Source organism: Suncus etruscus, chromosome 18 (assembly GCF_024139225.1).
Source record: "Suncus etruscus isolate mSunEtr1 chromosome 18, mSunEtr1.pri.cur, whole genome shotgun sequence".
Classification (NCBI taxonomy): Eukaryota; Metazoa; Chordata; class Mammalia; order Eulipotyphla; family Soricidae; genus Suncus; species Suncus etruscus.
The window spans coordinates 21,873,136-21,892,405 of NC_064865.1; the positions used below are offsets into that span (position 1 = coordinate 21,873,136).

Below are 19,270 nucleotides of genomic sequence, written 5' to 3' on the forward strand. Positions count from 1 at the left end.
CCCTTTCCCATGAATTCCTTTCTTCACCTTAGACCCTTCAGGGATCTGGGGCCCGGCTGAGTGTTTCTGTGATTTTGCTTTTTCCCTGGCATGATCTGGGGAAGCAACTCACTGACTTTTGCTTTCTTCATCAATAAAGTGGAATTAATAATAACCTAGTATCTCCCCTGCTGCTACTGCTGGGATCAATGAGACACTCATATTCTGTAGCACCCCAAGAGTGTGGGGGCCTATTTGGAGATGCTATCCTGTTCTCTAGTTTCTGCCCTTTTAAAACGACCTTGGCAGAACTGAAAGATCAGCTGTGTGACAGGTCTTTGTTGTTTTGTTTTGGGACCATACTTGATAGTGCTTAGGATTACTTCTGGCTTTGTGCTCAGGGATCATTCCTTGCAGAGCTTGGGAACTATATGGGATAGTGTGGATTGAACCTAGGTCAACTGTGCAAGACAAATACCCTGCTATACTATCTCTGGCACTTTTCCCCTGGAAATGCTGTTGGGCCAGGTGGAACACTTGATATTCATATATTCATGTCCTCACGATGGAACTTTGCACCAGAGAAACCCCATTAGATGCTGGGCCTCCTGTGTGGTTCTCATGACATCTTTCCCTGAGCTGTAGTTTTGAGAACTGGTTAATTCTCCTATCTCCTTAGAAAAGTATGCCAGTGAAAGTCATGGCCAATGTTGGACCAGGAGACCAAAACAATTTATAATTTTGGCAAAAGAAATCGTGCTGGAGTTGGGGGTGGGAGGAAGCATGATCTCTTTCTTATAGAGCCAATCCTTCTTCCCTTATTGCTGGGCTCACATTTTACAGAATTGATGCAGTGATTTGACTACTGACTTTCAACAATCAAGCCTTGGAAAGAGTGTATGTCTCTTTTCGTCCCAGTGTGTGATTGCCTACTTTGTGACTTTGTGCTCATCGCCACAATTTTGCTTTTGTTTTGGAATCTGAGGACCTGCTTATTCTTTTTTTGGTTTAATGCCTGCTGTGACCAGGTGTAGGCATAGGGTTGTATACAGGCATTGATGCATTTCTTTCCTGCTCTCAGAGTTAGCTTTCATGTCCCACGGAGGGTGCTAGAGGAGGAACAAAATGAAACAAAATGGCAGGACTGTCATTGTATGCTTTTGTGTGGCTGTTTTTGAATCATATCCAGAAGTTCTCAAGGCTTATTTCTGACTGTGCTTGGGATCACTCTTGGAGGTGCTTAAGGAATCATAGCAGGTGCCAGGAAGCAAACCTAGGATGACTGCATTGAAAGGCTAGTGCTCTACCCACCATACTGTCTCTCTGGCCCATCACTCTGAAATTTGATCATCTCTGGGATCAAATCTCCTACCTCCCCCTCAAGTGATTTAGTGTTTGGCATGAATGTGTCTGGGGAAAGAAACTTTCAACCCATATTCACTTCTCTCCTTGCTTTCATACCCTGTCCAGGCTACAGTGGGACCTTCTCAGGAGTGGAAGGTTGGCTGAATCTTTTGTTGGGAGATGTGGGGTTTGATGGTGACGCCTAAAACATGGAAGCAGGATTCCTGTCTGAGCTGTCGGGTCAGCCCCATCTGACTTTTGTTGGGTTAACTTGAATCCTGGATCTTAGATATTCCTACTTTGATTTCCCTGGCATGGGCATGTTTATTCTCTTTTACTTTTGTTGAAAAAGTAAGATATAGAGGTTTAAGTTTTAGTCTTGTGCTGTATTCCCGGTGACATGGATCTTCAAGAGCAGCAGACCCCTAGCCAGAAAATGACCCCTTGCTTTAGAAACAGATTGCCAAGTACCTCTGGTTTCTCTCTGGTTGATTTCTAGACAACATGGACCCTGTGTTGTGTTGTGACATGTTTGGAGAATCTTGGGAAGTGATGTTTGAATTGACTTTCCCCAAAATGACTAAAAAGCATTTGGTCTTTTGTCGTCTCTGTTTCAACTGTCTCAGCTGAAGGAGAAAGTGTGTCCTTCTTCCTCCAAATCAGTGGCTCCCTTTCTCTGTGTATTGCACAAGATGCTGCTTGGCTCTTAATTGGCCTCCAGGGTTTCTTGCAGCTGGATCTTTGATGTGTTTGGATTTCATTCAACCACACAATTACTTCATAGTTAATTTGCAGGCAGCAACTACCTCAGCTCTGGGCATCTTTGGGTCCCAGCTCTCCTAGGACAGAAAATCACTCAATATTGTCTTCCATACCCAGATCATTCCGTGGCAAATCAATTTTTAGCTTTGGGAGGTCAGTTTCTGGGCTGGGCTTAATTTCCTCTTTGAGCATCTGCGACTGTAAGTCATGTCTCAGACATTGCAGAGAAACAGCCTTTGAGATCTGGAGAGAGCCACTTGAGTTTTACACACCGTATTTAGCATGTTGACCCCTTTCCTTTAACTAGATGGGACCAGAGGTCTAACAAGTCTAACTGTGACTCCAAAACTGAGCTCCAAGTCTGATGTGGGTGCCTATTACTCAACATAGGAGGAGCTCAACAACCAGATGTAGTGAGCCTGTGCACTCAAGAGGATGAGAACTAAGCAAACCAGTTTTATCAGTGGGTGCTAGAGCAGCAATATGCCTGCAGACTCATCCAAGCCAGCTGACAAGGAAAGTGGTTGAAGAGATCTGGTTGGGTGGCTCATTTCAGTAACAAGTGACCATCTGCCTGAGTTTTGGTGGGCTCTAAAACCCACTTTTTTCACTTAGTAATTTTATTTTTGTTCCATATAGAAGCACGTTTCCATTTAAACTTGATTTTCAGCAGGGTGTCATATTTGGGAGAAGTTATAATCTGGTGGATCTGATGTGTCAGCAAGTTGAAGCTGAAGAGCTTGGATGGCAGGTCTTACCTGCTGATGCTCCAAAAAGTGTTGGGAATTCTGGGAATATTATAATTAGCTCTAAATGCATTACTGAAGGACTGTCTTTCTATTCCTCTGGTGCAAATAATCAGAAACTCACCCCTTCACTTTCTGCCAGCCTGTCAAGAGTAGGGTGCTTTGCTTGTGGCCCATTAATCCACTCATTTGGGTTAATTTGAATGAAATGACATTTGTATGATCATTGTTTGTTTCACTAGTCCAAGAACACTACAAACCCAAATGGTGTTTACACTTTTTGTAATTGCAAATCAGTAGAAATCCTAAACCCATTTCTGAATCAAAAGTTCCTTAAAAAAGTAACAATAAAAGAAAACAAACCCTTAGGCTCAAACATGCTTTTGTGATTCAAGTACATCCTGTGTAATGCTGTAGAGCTCACTCTGGATTAAAACCTTTGCCAGTTTGGGTTGCTAGGCAGAGCTTCAGGAAGTTCTTTTCTGAGGACCCTTCTTACTGTCCAGGACAGAGGGGGAGAGAGTCCAGTGGTTTTTAACTTCTGGTTCATGAACCTGTTCCAGTCCATGATCTAGCTTTACTCTTACGAAAGCAACTAGTGAAGGAATAACTAGATTTTTGTATTTGCTCTAATTTGTTACTATTTATATGCACCATCTTTCCCCCATTTTTGAGAAATGAAATTATAAGCATAACTTTTTAATAGAGAACAAATTTTTGTGAGGGACTGTAATATAGTAGGTAAGGTACTTGATTTGTGTGCAGACAGCCTGGATTCAATCTCTGAAATCCTTCAGTACTGATTCTTAAGCCTAGATCCAGGAAGGAATAAACCATAAGTACCACTGGGCATGATCTAAAAACTAGAAACAGAAACAAAAATTAATTTTTATTAAGCATTGATGTTTTCTTAGGGGTTTTATTTTATGTTTTTTATCATGTGATATTGGCCCTCTTAACCATAAAACATGAAAAGTGATAGCAAATACCTAGAACTGATCATCATAATCAGGACTTAGTTTAGTTCTTTAGTTCTTGGCTTGCTTGGGAAAAAATAAAATCAGGCGACTTGGGTATTGGTATGACAGTCACCTTAGTGTTACATTACACCTCTGTGAAGTTCTTTGTTTTCATGCATTGTTTTCTCAAATGATGTGCTTCTCTCTCAAATGATGACTTCTCTAGTGATGTTCTCAGTGCTAGAAAATTAGTAATGAACAAAAAGAAATGTCAGCTTCCATGACACACATATGATCTACATCCTGAAGTGTATTGGGGTGTAGGAGTGAGGATGAGAGGCTGCCAACAGCCAGAATTCTTACTGGGGAACCATAATACAGGGGCATGTGTTCACTTTTGTTTTTCTCCCAAGTTTGCTTCTTTCCAGGGTCTACCTAAGTTGATGGCGATCTTGGCAACTTTTATTCTAAACATTGAAAATATGATATGAATCTATCCCATTAAAATTATTGACAAAATTGATAGAGTATGCAATTGATGGGTCCATGATATTCTGAGTAGTTTATATAGATAGACATTTAGCTTTCATCGTAGATCTATGAGAAGTAGAACTATTGGTGGTCATGGTGGTGGTAGTGGTGATGATGGTAGTTGTAATAGTGTGGTGACTGTGGTGGTGGTAGTGGTGGTGATGGTATTAGTAGCAGTAGCAGTGGTGGTGTTGGTAGTAGTAGTATACCAGGAGGTAGTGGTAGTGATGGTGGTGGTGAATGTGATAGTGGTAGTTGTGATAGTGATGGTTAGTAGTGGTGGTGGTGTGGCAAATATGGTGGTGGTGGTGATAGTGTTACAGTTGTAGTGGTATTATATGAGTAGATAGTGGTAACAGTAATAGTTGTAGTGTGGTGAATGTGGTAGTAGTGGTATTGATGGTGTTAGTGATACTGGTGATAGTTGTAATAAGGTTAGTTAGAATTGGTAGTAGCAGCAGCTGTCGCTGTAGAATTCCTGTTTTACCGTGAGGCATTGAGTGTTCTGCTTTTGTTCTCCAGATTCCCACTTATGTGGAACTCCGATTATACAGGTTTTAGGCTCCTATTTATCACTGTTCTCCATCAGGAATAAGGGATGATCTTTCTTCTTACTTCTGGGATTACTTTGAAGGTCTTGGAGGTTTGTGACCAGACTGGGACCCAGTGGAACAAGGCTGAATGATGCTCTTTCCTGAACCTTTCATTATCTGTATACTCTCCCTTTGCCTTCATGATTCTTTCCCATTGAATTATGTGTTTAAGTTAGATTGTGTTAGTGAACTATGCCTAATCTAATTTTATTTAATTACACGTTTCCTGTAGTCTTGCTAGGCTTTCTATAAGTGCCTTGAAGCAAGGAACTGGCAAATGGCAACATTGGAGAAATAGGTTTTGTGTAGCTTTTATGACAAGTTCCCAGACCAGTTTGCTTGACATTGGGGGATTTTATCTTTCTTTCCAGACTGGTGTGAGAATTTTACATGGCTGTTTAGAAATGTTTACTTGTATCCTGAACAACAGGTCATTGGCCCATCAGGCCAGGATGTATTGGAATAATCAAACATGAGCAAACATTAAAACAGAGCATTTTCAGTATCTATTTGCCGCTGAGTGTAGAGGATGAGAGGTCACTCTGGATTGTGCTTTTTGGTGTGGAACCACAGAAATTTTCAACCTGATAATTTTTCTGTATCTTATGGAGCTTTTGAGGATTTGGGGTTAGAGCTGTCATTTTCTTCTGGTTTCATTCAGGAGAGGCTGGTTTCACTTCAGGAAAAAGTTCTGTGTTTTTTAGGGTTTCAATCTGTGATTATTTGCCACTGCCATCCTGTGTAGCTTTCACCATGGATCCCTTCTCATACTTCTCTCAGTAGCCACAATGCCTAATACTCTAGACCAGTGATGGCGAATCTATGGCACGCGTGCCAGTGGTGGCACACGAAGGCCTTGCAGCTGGCATGTGGGAAGGTCTGCAATTAAGATATGTGGAGCAGCAGGAGGCGAGTGTGATACTAAAATCTTATTATTAAGGTTTAATGGACGTGCTGGCACTTTGAGGAACTTTTGTGCAGTTTTGTGCAGTAGTTTGGGCACTAGGGCTCAAAAAAACTCTGCTTTTTCTGTGAGACTTTTCTTCTGTCATCAAGAGAGAAATCTGCTCTCACCTCTGTGTTTGCTTTATCTTCAGGGATGAAAATTAAGGAGCATCCATTGTGCATGGATTCTTAGAACCGTTTTTGTTTGTTTGTTTGTTTTTTATTTCTTTTTGGGCCACATCCGGAGGCGCTCAGCTTATTCCTGACTCTGCACTCAGAAATCGCTCCTGGCAAGCTTGGGGGAACCATATGGGATGGTGTAGATCGAATCCAGGTTCTTCCCAGGTTGGCTGCATACAAGGCAAACAAACACCCTACCACTGTGCTTTCACTTTGGCCCCAGTCTTAGGACTATTTTTTGAGAACTTTCTAAAAAAATTTTATTGTGGTGATGGTGATACCTACATTCTATTTAGATGAATAAAACTAAACTTCTGATTGTAAATAATTAGTAAATTACATTTGTAAATATGTATTGTAAATAATTAAAAGGAAAAATTTTAAGAAAACCTTTATATATTTTATAATCTATATAAATTAAAAATTAATAGTATGAATAATGCCATACAATTTAAAATTAGCATGAAATAAATTGATTCAGTAGGTGTACAATTTAGTAAGAGTGAGGAAAATAGAGTTAAGAAAAATTTAAGGAACAATATCAATAGGCGTGATGTATAAAAGTGCATTTTTTCCATAAAGAAAATAATCATGTAGTACTTAAATGCCTGCATTCATAACAAAATCAACTGAATAAACATAGCGCATGAGATATAAATGAAACATTCATTCATGGTTGGAAAAGTATTGAATCCTTTAGCAAACTATGACCAAAGAGGACTTTCTTAATCGGTAGAGAACAGTCATAAGCACCATGATCTTTAATTTTAATGGACTTCTTTGTTTGACCATGAAAATGAAGTTTCTGTTTATGCTGGCATTTTACCCGTGAATTTCCTTGGGTCGAGTCAACCTAGACTTCACTTCTGCTGGTTCTTGCTTGTTTGAGGTTTAGGTTGACTGGATGGGCTTCTTTCTAGACATCTCTCCTGGCTGGTTTCTTTTCTTCTCCCTCTCTTCACACACTCCTTTCTTCTGTGTGTTTCTTCTTATAAGGACATGGTCCTTAGGGTTTATGCAGTTCATGAGGTTGACCTCAGCTTTTAATCTAATCACCTTTAGAGAGCCATTATCTCCAGATATGTAAGTCACATGCTAATGACCTCAGCAAAGGAATCTTGGCCACATACAGTTCAGCCATCACAAGGTTGAAATACATAGCACAGTTATCCTAAACCTTCATTACAAATTAAAACAAAGATACCCTCTTGAAAACTAAAATAGAGTGTTCCTGAAGGAAAGAAAAGGTGGAAATGGCTTGGGAGTGGGCTTAGAAATGGTAAATGATGTATAGTAAAAATCCCCATGATTGCTTTTGCTCATACTTTCCTGGGTTTTTAAACTTGGTGAAATTTGGGGTGATTTCTAAATCCTTCCAAACTTCTACTGACTACAGTCCAGGTGTTGTCAGTAACCCTGGACTTGCATGGCCTCTCCACTTTGCCCCCCACGTCTGCACAGTGACCCACATGACTTGTATGTCTCAAGAGTGTTGGCTTACATGTCTCAAGAGTGTTGCTTGGTGCGTGACAGAGCTTCTCTGTGAGGCATGTCACTTTTGGAAGATGTTGGTTCCATTTAGTGATCATAGAGTTATTTCTTTTTAATTACTTTGTGTAATGTTTGAGATCCTTAAATGGTCTCAAGGATGTCACTCCTCTTCAGAGGGCTTTTCAGGTGACAATTAAGGGGAAAGTTTGTCTACAAAGATGTTACATAATCCAGGTCATAATGAACATATAGATGAAAGAATGGACTATCTTTGGTTCACTTTTTCTGGTCCTGAGTGGTCACAAACATAGATGTTTTGTGTGGGAGATATGGAGCAGGAGAGAGGAAAAGTGGAAGGGAAGGAGAGAGAGAAAGAGGAGAAAAAGAAAGAGGAGAGAGTGAAAGAGGAGGGAGAGTAGACTTGCTTTGAACATATTTTACTTTAGTTGAGTTTTTGTTCTTCTGGTGGGATTAATCCAGTTTTTATTATTGGACTTATGTTTACACTGAATCAGTAGTTATGCTTAAGCCATTAAATCAAGTTGTCCAGAGAAAAGTTCTCTGCCAGGAGTAACGATGCCAAGGTTTCATTCAGCTTTCCTAATTTAATCATGATACTAGAATGTAAGAATGCTGTATCATTGGCAGTGATATTAGACACTGGATATAGTTCCCTCAGTTCAGAACACCCTATTTAATATTTCTTTTCTCTGGTACCACTTCTGGTATCTTCTCTTTTATTTTCAATCTTCATCAGAACTTTTCATTAGCAAGATTCAGAAATTTACCATAAGCCTTCTTAAACTAAGAAGTGGGAATTAGATTAATTTCGTGAAAATCCTAGTAGTAGATCCAGGGGACAGAGGATATTATAAGAACATTATATTTTTCCAAAATGAATTTGTTGTCTGCTAATGGATAATACATGACCACCAGTACCCCTAAAATGTGTCTTTTTGCCTTCCCATTGGTCAAGAAGACGAAGTCTTTGCTATCTTTGTCCACATATCAAGGATCAAAGAAGATTTCCATTGGTCCTGTTGGAGTTACTTGGCTCTCTTAGAACCACAACTGGCCAGTGAATAGAATATAGTGGTTTAACCCTATTGGCAATCATTTCCCTTGGCAAACATACTAAAATTATTGGGACCTGGAGAGGGATGGTGTCTTACAATCTAAGTGGTACTCAGGGAACAAACTTGTTGGGCATGGGTTTGTTCACTAAAAACAATATCACAATTGAAGCCATCTGAAGCTGAGGTTCACAATAATGAAATTTATTTGTTCTCTGAATAGAAAGAGAACAGCAAGGTCATAATCACAAAACAGAGCTGGTCTGTGAGAAAAATATTTGTGGCAAGTGTAAAATCATAAGGGCATTTTTGTGAGATGCCCCTCCTGTGGGATGGAGACGCCTGACATGAGTTACTGGATAGAAGCGAGAGCTCTTCTTTGGAGTTCCGGTAATGTAGTGAGTGACAATAACTGGTGACTTTGCTTTCTTGCTAGGTCTAGATGATTGCCTGCAGCAGTACGTCCACAAGTTTGAACGGGAGAAGATAAATGGAGCACAGCTGTTGCAGATTTCCCACCAGGATCTGGAGGAGTTGGGTGTCAGCCGAATCGGACACCAGGAACTTGTGCTGGAGGCTGTTGACCTTCTCTGTGCACTGGTTGGTTCCGAAACAAGCTATCTTTCTTCTGGGGATAATGTTGATGGGGGTGCCCTTTCTCTACAGTTTTCATGAGGGGGGTTGTAGCTTACCTGTCATGAGCCCCTGGAGGGAAGGCTGAACTGAAGATCACCTAAGAGGGAATAAAAAAAATATCACTGACTAATTAGAGTCTGCAGACTATTAAATCTGGCTCACTGTCTAGTTTTGTAAATAAAGTTTTATTGGAACAAGCCCTGCATGCTTTTTCATGACTCTTCTGGGGCTGCACTTGGGCTACAGTGATGGAGCTAAACATTAGTATCAGGGGCAGTGGGATATCCTCCAAAGTGCCCAATATTTATTTTCTTGCCTTTTACACAGCTTTCCTTTCCCAGAAAAAAATAAAACCCACCTTTATTAATTTTTCCTTATGAAGAATAAAAAGACAGCCATAAAGAAAAAGATGTCATCTTCAAAATGTCAAAGGTGGACACTGACTTGTGCATCTGCTTTTGTAACTATTAGCAAAGTGTTTGGGCATCACAGATTCTGGTAACATCAAAGTCACTGATGATATTAAAGTCATTGACATATTCCACCTGTGAAATGGCAGTGAGCTGAAAAGAATGTGGAGTGAGTTCCTCCCTGTAGGTGATTGAGCCTTGGCATGGGCGTGAGCTAAATCCTGCCTCTTGCCCAGCACATGCAATAGCAGAAGTAGCACGTGCTGTTAGGGGCAGGATGCCATTAGTTGCAAGGGACACCCTACAAACCTCTGGTGGTGGGCAGAGGGTAGAAGCCAGGTTATTCATCCTGGTGCCATGCTGAGGATGCCTTTTTCTGTAACTCAGGATTTAGATAAACTCCCCAGCATGCAGGCTGGGTTAGTAATGCTGAGAACCTGAGCCAGAGGGTATATACAATTACATCAGGGAGCAGAAGGGTGGGAAAGAATGTGCTCCCACTTATTTTGCCATTCCTGGCTGCAGCAGGTTGATTATATAACACTCTCTGCATTGTGTGTATTCTTCTTAAAATGGACAGAGCCTTGTCTTCTGCTCGGGAGAGGCACTGCTCTTGTTTAGGCAAGTAACGGGGTTGGGATTGATAAATGATCTGCCATCGGGGAGAAGCTGGGGCTGAGAGGCAGGCTCTGTGTGTTAGGATGCGGGCATGGCTGTACATGCGTCTCTCTGTGACCTCCAGAGATACCATCATGCCCGTGCCCCCCATCTGGGGGCCATGTCCCAACATGCAACAGCATTTGCTCTGCCCCGGAGAGTCCCCATTTGTTCCAAAAGCTCTATGTTTTCCTTCACTTTTGACTTTGCTTTGATTCTGCTTGCTGGAACCCGGCTTTTTGATTTTTCTGTTCCCTGTTTGGCCTGTCACACTTTTCTGTGAACTATTTTGAAATACACAGTGTGAGTGGTGGGGAGGAGAGGTACCCAACAGCTGCTTCTCTCTGCACCTCCACATCCCCCATCTCCTGTAATATTTGATTAAAATGAACAGAGCTGGATTGGTGCTCCAAACAAAGGCTGTGTTTTATCTCCTACAATTTCCTTCTAATTTCCTAGGGAGACCAAATCCTGACCTCAGACTCATTTCTCATGGGCTCTGTGCTGGTGAATGCATTTCACAGGGTCATGTGAATGCATTTCACAGGGTCAAGAGTCTTTGGGGACTCTTTAGCTGATCAAGATTCCTTTCCTGGGCTGGGAAGGGCACTACAGGGTACAAAGTATAAACTATCTTTAGTCTTGGTGGAATCTCCCTTTTATATAGTCCTGCTACATCTGTATTAATGAATCACCTATTTTTGATACCAAAGATACCTTTAAATTTATTAATAGTTAACCATTTTTTTTTGCCTTGACTAGCCCATTTCCTAGGCAGTTAAAAGCTATTTCATTTGGCCTTGTTGTTTTAATAAGGTTTTAATGTAAACTTCAGGTTTAGGCGAATGTTGATTTACGATAGGCAGGAAATGTATAGAATTGGAAGGAAGGAAGGAAGGAAGGAAGGAAGGAAGGAAGGAAGGAAGGAAGGAAGGAAGGAAGGAAGGAAGGAAGGAAGAAAGGAAGGAAGGAAGGAAGGAAAGAAGGAAGGAAGGAAAGAAGGAAGGAAAGGAAGAGAAAAAACCATGAGTGGGAAAGGAAGGAGAAAAAGAAAAGAAGGAAGGAGAGAAAGGAACAAAAGAAAACCATGAGTGGGCTAGAATAGTATTTGCCTTGCAAAGCCCAACCCCGGTTTGATCCTCAGCATCCCTAAAATGCAAAGAGTAATTTCTGAGTATAGAGCCAAGAGTAACCCCCTGAGTGTTGCTGGGTTTGGCCTTGAAAACAAAACCAAGAAAACCATTAGCAGGTTTCCCAAAGAAAATGGGCCAGATGGACCAGAGTGATAGCACAATGGCTAGGCATTTGCCTTGATTGTGGTGGACCCAGGTTCAATCCCCAGTATCCCATATGGTCCCCTGAGTTTGCCAGGAGTAACTTCTGAGAGCAGAGCCAGTTATCTCTGTGTGCTTCCAGGTGTGACCCAATCCCCCAAAAGAAAATGGATAGAAATCTTTTCTTGGAGGGTGGGTCCAAATCCAGAGGTATCCAAAGGTTACTCCTGGCTCTGCTTTCAGAAGTTACTCCTGGCAGACTTGGGGGACCACATCGGAAGCTAGGGACCAAATCCGGGCCAGCTATGTGCACAGCAAATGCCCTACCGCTGTGTTATTGCTCTGGCCCTGGATAGTGAAACTTAATTAAGAAACAGTGACTGGTTAAGATCCCTTGATCATGAACATATGAACCACAAATTATAGATATGGAATAAAAGAGGGGGGAAGGGAAGGAGGGAGAAATTGCCTCTGTCACATTGGACTTGTCAAGTAGGATGTCTTAGGGATTTTTGTTATAAGGCAGAACCAATGTTGCATCCAAGACTAAGCACAGCTGGTAGGGTGTTTGCCTTGCATGTGGCTGACCCGGTTCTATTCCCAGCATCCCATATGCTTGCCAGGAGCCTCTCAAGCCTGCCAGGAGTAAGCCCTGAGCACCACTGCCCCCCCTCCAAAAAGAGCATGAGCCTAGCTATTTTTCGGGGGAAGAGCACACTTGGTAGTACTCAGGGCTTACTCCTGGCTCTGTACTTAGAGATCACTCATGGTGGTATATGAGGGGCACATGGCGTGTTAAGGTTTGAACCTTGTTTAAAACTTGTCTCCAGCTCCATGAACCCAATTTGTCTCCCTCTGGTAAGAAGGGTCTTTAGAGCTGGTTTATCCAATGGAAGAGGTGCTAGACACATGGTCATTTACAATAAAAATGAAGGGGCTGGAGAGAGAGTACAGTGGGTAGGGTAGTGTAAAATAAGCCCACATGCCATATTTCCAACACCAGGTGAGTTGGTCGGAGTAGGGTCACCATGTGAATTAATAAACCAAGCCAGGCATAGGGGAGAGAATTGTGGAATCAGGTGGCTTCTCACTTCGTGGTCTCTCTGGCCCACTAAAATGAAATCTCTCTTTACTGACTACCATATTTGCTGGAGTATAAGACAACTGGGCGTATAAGACGACCCCCTAATTTTGCAGTTAAAACATAGGTTTAGGCCTATATTCGCTGTATCAGACAGAACGTTCCTGTGCTGCATGTGCTGCATGTGTTCCTGTGCTCATGTACCACAGTGAGCCAATCACAACAAGCAAAGGTTCAAAGGTAATAGACTTCCTCTCTGACTCTGGCCAATCTGAGCAGGCTTTTGACAGTGTAGATTCAGTACAGAACATTGTCTAATTTGCATGCTTGGATTGGCTGAGTTCAAGAGGCGGTCCAAGCAGCCTTGCAGTGATTGGTGCAGGATCGAGTTGGAAAATTTGTTTTGTGGCAACATTCAGACAATTTTCATTTAGCGGCATATTGAAACATTTTTCGGGATATACTGGGCATGTAAGATGACCCCCGATTTTCCGTTGACATTTTTTTTTGTATCAAAAGTCGTGTTATACGCCGGAAAATACTGCAGTTCAAATTCAATTAGGAAGAGAGGGTCCAGTGAGAGACCTATTCAATTGGACTTTTACAAGTCAAAGGGATTAGTGAAAAGAAAGAGGAAGTAGGAGAATGCCTTTGTTTTGGGTAAAAGCAGAGAACATAATCTAACAGTATACCTTGCATGCATCTGACCTGGGTTTTGTCTCCAGCATCCCATCTAGTCAGTCCCAAGCAATGCCAGGTGCGATGCCTGAGCATCACCAGGTGTAGCTTCAATACAAACACATTAAAAATGGAATAAAATGAAGTATGCAACTTCTTGAGGGTTCAATTTCTTGTATGTGGCTACCTTATCTGAACAGTATAGACAGAAGACAGGAGAATTTTTATTGAGAAGCAGTTGTCTAGAGGGAATGACTGAGAGCAGCTAGGTATAATTATAAACCATTTAATTCAACCTGGCAAACAGTGCCTTGTTTACTACATAACCAGGGCAGTAGACTGAGAAATGGGTAAAGTTGAATATGTCTACATGCTTAGTGAGGCCCTCTCACTAAATGAAGTGTTTGTGAGAGTTTCCAGCACAGAGATAATTTGTAGTTCATTATATGCCATCCATGGCGAATCTGTTATAAAGTGGGATCCTTTCACTGAAGTGTGAAAAATTATGTAGGAGAAGGAATTTTTGCCAGTGATTTGTATTTCTTCTTTTTTTGAATGTATTAATTTGTTTTATTCAAAAATTGTGGTGGATTATTTTCATGTTGTAGTTTAATTAATCCCAGTATATAGGATGGTTTTGGTTGGTTTTCTTGGACACTCCTTGGTATTTCATGTTGGATGAAAAACAAAACTTGCAGGAATGAGAGTAGAGGACAAGTTAGGTGTAATTTATTTGTAACTAAAATGTGTGTGGTTGAAGACAATGTAGTCTTAAACTACTGGCCCAAAGATATCTGCTGATCCACAGGTATAGAAAGCTTGGATACTTCTTGTCTACCTCTCAGTAATAACAATCTGTCCATGGGCCCATTGGCATAACAGGTACCTCAGCTGCCAAAAATAGTTGAAGAACCAGAGCCACAAAGAATCCTCCTCTCTCTCCATCTCATGTATCCTGTGTCTAGTTAAACAGGAAATGAACTCCAGGATTAGATTCTAATAAAATAAGATATGTATTTTTTTATACCTCTGTTGATTTTCAGAGACACACTTCATTTCTCAGTTTGTGTCTTGTTAATACTTTATCTTATAGGAATTTCTGAGATGTATTCTAGGGCAAAGGCTAGTGAAAATAATCAAATCTTGCTGAGAAATTACTCATTTTCTGTCTTTCCTGGTACTCACTTAAGTCAATAATCCTTTTCTGATTATGTTTCTCCAATAGAAGTCCTTTGGAAGTAATATAATCAGCTTCTTGTTCTTTCCTTCTTGGGGAATGGAAAGGGAAGAGAAAGGCATTTTTTTTTCTTGCTAACTTGGTCTCCTCTTAAGAATTAGACCCAATTGTAGCTTGCACTCTGTGTCCTCCCAGTGCTGTGATTTGTTTTTGAGAGAAAAAGAAAAGAAGCTGAGCAAATTGAGTTGAGATGAAAACAAGCTAAGCTGTAGCTTTGCTCCCTCTTTATTTCAAGACTAAAAGTACTAGGGTTGTAAACAATGGGGGTTTTAAACTCTTGCAACACTAAAATGCGTTTAATCTTCTTTGAGTTCAAGAAGTAAATGCTTTATGCCATAATAAAGTTTCAAGTGATTTATGGTGGTATTGACTCCAGAGAGCTGTCTTACCCTCTTTGAGTTCACAACTGTTAATGGGAGTTGGCAGATAGAATAATTGACTGAATGAGGGGACATTTCTCTTTAATCAGTCACCAACCCTTCCAAACAAGTGGTATCACATGACTCTTGATCCATTTATTGATGAGTCTTTTATTCTTTGGGTTTAGGTTTAAAAAGCCATGATGAAAATCTGTCTTTTGATTTTTGTTTTCTCATCCTGAAGGAAATACTGTATTTTATTCTCCAGAAAACAGTAGAACAAAATGAAAGAACACAAGATTTATAAAGCACATTCCTGTTAATCCAAATGGGTCGTTTTTATTATAAAATTTACAGCTTTATTTTTTTTTTTTTAAAGATTGCTCGAAGCATTTTTAGGCAATGGTGATGGGGCTTTGTCTTTTTGGTACCGAATTCTTGGAACTTGCTTGCTGTTAAAAGCTAATCTTATAAAAGAGCAACATAAATTTAGGCTTAACTAAAAATCTAGTTGAAGCTAGCATTGTTTTCATTAGGATTGTCTTTTTTATTTTTTTACTTCTACCATTTTTCATCTTGCTGAAAGAATAAAGCTCTCATAAACTATTTTGTGCTTTAAATACAGTTAATCACATATAAATTTGTGTCTGTGTAGCTATCTTTTCTATCTGTTGCTCACCCCTCGCTGGAGATGAGGGCATAGGCGAGAATAGAATTCTGCTCAGAGCAGACGACAGGTTGGGAAAACCACCTGAAAGAAAGGTCTAATCTTTGTGGTTGTGTGTGGAACAGGTCAGGTTGGAATTCTGGGAGTGGACACACTTGTTAGTTGGTGCTGGCTCCAGTCATGGTCCATGCTCTTTGTCCTTAGTCAATCTCTTTCTGTCTTAGCACTTTCTTGGCCAAGTGTTGGTGAAGGGGTGTGGGGTACACTGATTTGAAACTTGTGCCCTCAGGGGTGTGGATTAGGGGCCTACTCCCACTTGGGGAATGTAATGTTTCTGTGTCTGACTTGTTGTAAAATAGAGGCAGCCGTTTTTGACCTTTATTAGCTGTGTTCAAGAGCTAAAACTTAACTCCTTAATTCACTTAACTCCTTTGGCATAGTTACTGCTCAGTTAAGCCATTCCTGGGTTTTCAGGGGTACCATATTCTTACTTGGGGATGTGCAGACACAGGAAAATACTCTTCCTCCCCCAATATATTGACTTATGTTTAAATGCTAATACATTGATTTGGGATGTGTACATGTGACAGAATATAGAAATAACTCTTAACCTCACCCAAACCTTCAAAAAGGATTGGCCTGTTGTTTTCTTATATTTTCTTAAATTTCTTATCTGGCAGTGCTTGGGCTTATCTGGGCCTGGTGTTTGGGGATCACTCCCTCTGGTGATTGGGGTGTACCAAAAAGTGCAGGCAGTTGCAGGGAGGCATTTGGCAATGTCCAGGAACATTTTCAGCCATGGCAACTCAGAAGTAGGAGTTTAATATGACATCTTAGTGAGTAAAAGCCCTTTGCGTGAACAGGAATTCTTTCTTTTACCAAAACCAACTAGGCTTTATTTATTTTTAATTTTATTAATTTTTAATTGAATAGCCATGAATTATACATGACTCAGCTTCAGGTATACAATGTTCAGGATTTGCCTTAGGGTAGATACTACTTATCAGATTTTTATTGCCACTATAGGAAGGACTCCATTTTTTATTTTCAAGATGAGCACAGTGAAATTACAAAGTTATTCATGATTGGATTTCAGGCATATAGTTTGAACATTAATTCCTTCACCATTGCCCACTTTCCTCTATCAATGTCCTCTATCAATTTCCTCTTACCCTCCAACCTGCCTCTTTTATCTTTTTCCTATTACGTACAATGGTTTACAGTATTGTTACTGATAGGGTTTCATGCATATCACTTTACTTCCTTTCGGTACCCAGTCCTCCTCCAGAAAGACCACTTCCCTCTATCATTGTGATATCATTGCACTCTTTTCCTTGACCTGTCTCATACCTCATCCAAGGGCAAGCTTCTTACTAAGGACCAACAGTTCTCCTGTCTTCGTTTCTATTGTCTTTGGACATTAGTTCCTCCTCTGCAATGACAAACAGTGGGTTAAGTGTCAGCAGGAGCCAGATGAGAAACTGCAGTAAACAGTTCAGATAATTTCTAAGAGAAAGGGACCACAATATAAGGGCTCAGAAAGAACTGTTCTTGCCAAGACCGGTGGGAGAAACATTTAAGAAAGAAGTACTTGTAGGAACAGAGGTTCTATGTTCTTTTACTCTGAGAGAGACAGTGAGAAACTCTAGCCTGAGGAGGGTAATATCAGCATGGTGCAAGAATTAAGTAGGGTTTTGTAGCTGTAAGAGAAGTCATTCAAGTCACTCAGTGAGCTTTTGAGTTTTTGGACAGTTTGGGCATTATGGAGAGTTTTGAATTTTACCTTTTGATATTGTTCCCCAATAGAACTATGGCCTTGAAACTGACAATATGAAGAACTTGGTTCTGAAGCTTCGAGCCTCTTCCCACAACTTGCAGAATTACATAAGTAGCCGGCGCAAAAGCCCTGCATATGATGGCAACACCTCCCACAAACCCCCCAATGAGTTCCTCACCTCTGTGGTGGAGCTCATTGGTGCTGCTAAGGCCTTGCTAGCCTGGCTGGATCGGTAAGTGTGGAACTTGTTGGGCTCCTCAGGGAAGGAGGGTTGAGAACAAAGTCAGGGATGGAGACCATGCATGAGCTCTTGCTTGGCTTCCTCCTGGAACCCCCAAATTGTGATCCATTTGGTTTATCTCTCTGGATTGTGCTAGAATGTGCACCCAGAACCGGTGAGCCCCAAAACCAGATCAAGGGAGATACTCGATACTTTTCTGAGGTTGACCATGAACAAAGTTTGGTCAAGACAAAGCACATTAGTTAATGCTTTAGTTTTCTCTGCTGAGTTTGCTGTGTGTGTATTTGAATAAAGCTACTTGATTTATTTTAGACTTACAATATTGTTTACAATATTGTTTACAATAAGGTTTTGTGTAGACAAGGTTCCAACCCTACACCTCCCATCAGTGTGACTATTTCCCCCAACATTGTCTGAGGGTCCCCCTGTCCTTGTTTCCCCTCTGTGAGAGACTCACTTCTGTGAACCAGTTCCCAGTCTTACTATAATCCTTTTTGTCCCATGTATGAGAGGGATCATTCTGTGTCTTTTCCTCTCTCTTGGGCTGACTGTGATGCTCTCCAGATCCTTCCATGGTGTCGCACTTTGCTGTCTCTAGTCTGCTTCCCCTTCTGAGTGTTAGATAAGAGGAAACAGTAACTTCAAAGGTTATTTAGTGGAGCCTTTGGGACCGCTGACTTATGACAGCCAGCGGTGGGGGGTTAAAGGAGGGCATGGGAATAGCATGAGATCCTTCACTTCCCCATTTTTTTTTTTTAAATAATTTTTGTCTTTCTCTAGGACTCCCTTTACTGGTGTTACTGATTTTTCAGTGACAAAGAACAAGATCATCCAGCTCTGCTTGGATCTGACCACCACAGTCCAGAAGGTAAGTCTAGCCGGATTGTATCTAGAGCCCTCATGACCCCAGTTTTTGCTCCCCCCCCCCAAAGGATTTGCCTGTAGGTATAAAGCACCCTTCTGGCTCTCCCTTTAGATGTCTGTGAACAGTGAAACATAAGCTTGACACCACACTTGAACTTCTTTTGTTGTAAAATAATTGAGTTTAATAGTACTGTCATTTCTTTAAAATGGTAGCATATTTACTAATTTTTTGGGGAGAAATTACGCCTAGTAGCACTCAAAGCATGGAGGAACCTCTGCAGTTGGAGGAACAGAATTGGGGTTGGCTTCAGGCCATGTCAGCACCTTAACCCCTGCATCCTCTTTCTGACCCTCCAAAATTGTCAGGTAGAAATTCAGGAGTTAGGAAATATCTAGTTCTATTATAGTCTAGTTCTATTCTGGATGCTTCTCTCTATCTCCTGCTTAATTTTTTTTTTTTTTTCTGTATTGACCTCTGGTTTACAGAGAGCCTGAGTTGGACTATGGGAAAGAAGCAGAGTTTTCAAATATCTGAGGGGCCGGAGAGATAGTATGGAGGTAGAGCATTTGCCTTACATGCAGAAGGATGGTGGTTTGAATCCCAGCATCCCATATGGTCCCCCGAGCCTGCCAGGAGCATTTTCTGAGTGTAGAGCCAGGAGTAACCCCTGAACGCTGCTGGGTGTGACCCAAAAATCAAATACCTGAAGTTTCTTCCTGGGTTATCTACCTGCTTTTGGTTTAAAAATGTTCTCTACTTTTCATCATGTCAGCTACTGACTAGTT

At 41.0% G+C, this 19,270-nt stretch overlaps 1 protein-coding gene across 1 annotated transcript in view; it reads left to right on the forward strand.

The window, feature by feature from the left end:
- The window catches only part of CNKSR3 (CNKSR family member 3), a 98,852-nt gene that overhangs the window by 43,548 nt on the left and 36,034 nt on the right, over positions 1-19,270 (forward strand). Inside the window, exons 2-4 of the mRNA XM_049765357.1 lie at positions 9,040-9,203; positions 17,409-17,611; positions 18,401-18,488. Coding sequence (XP_049621314.1) covers positions 9,040-9,203; positions 17,409-17,611; positions 18,401-18,488 — 455 coding nt within the window. The remainder of the gene's footprint in view (positions 1-9,039; positions 9,204-17,408; positions 17,612-18,400; positions 18,489-19,270) is intronic.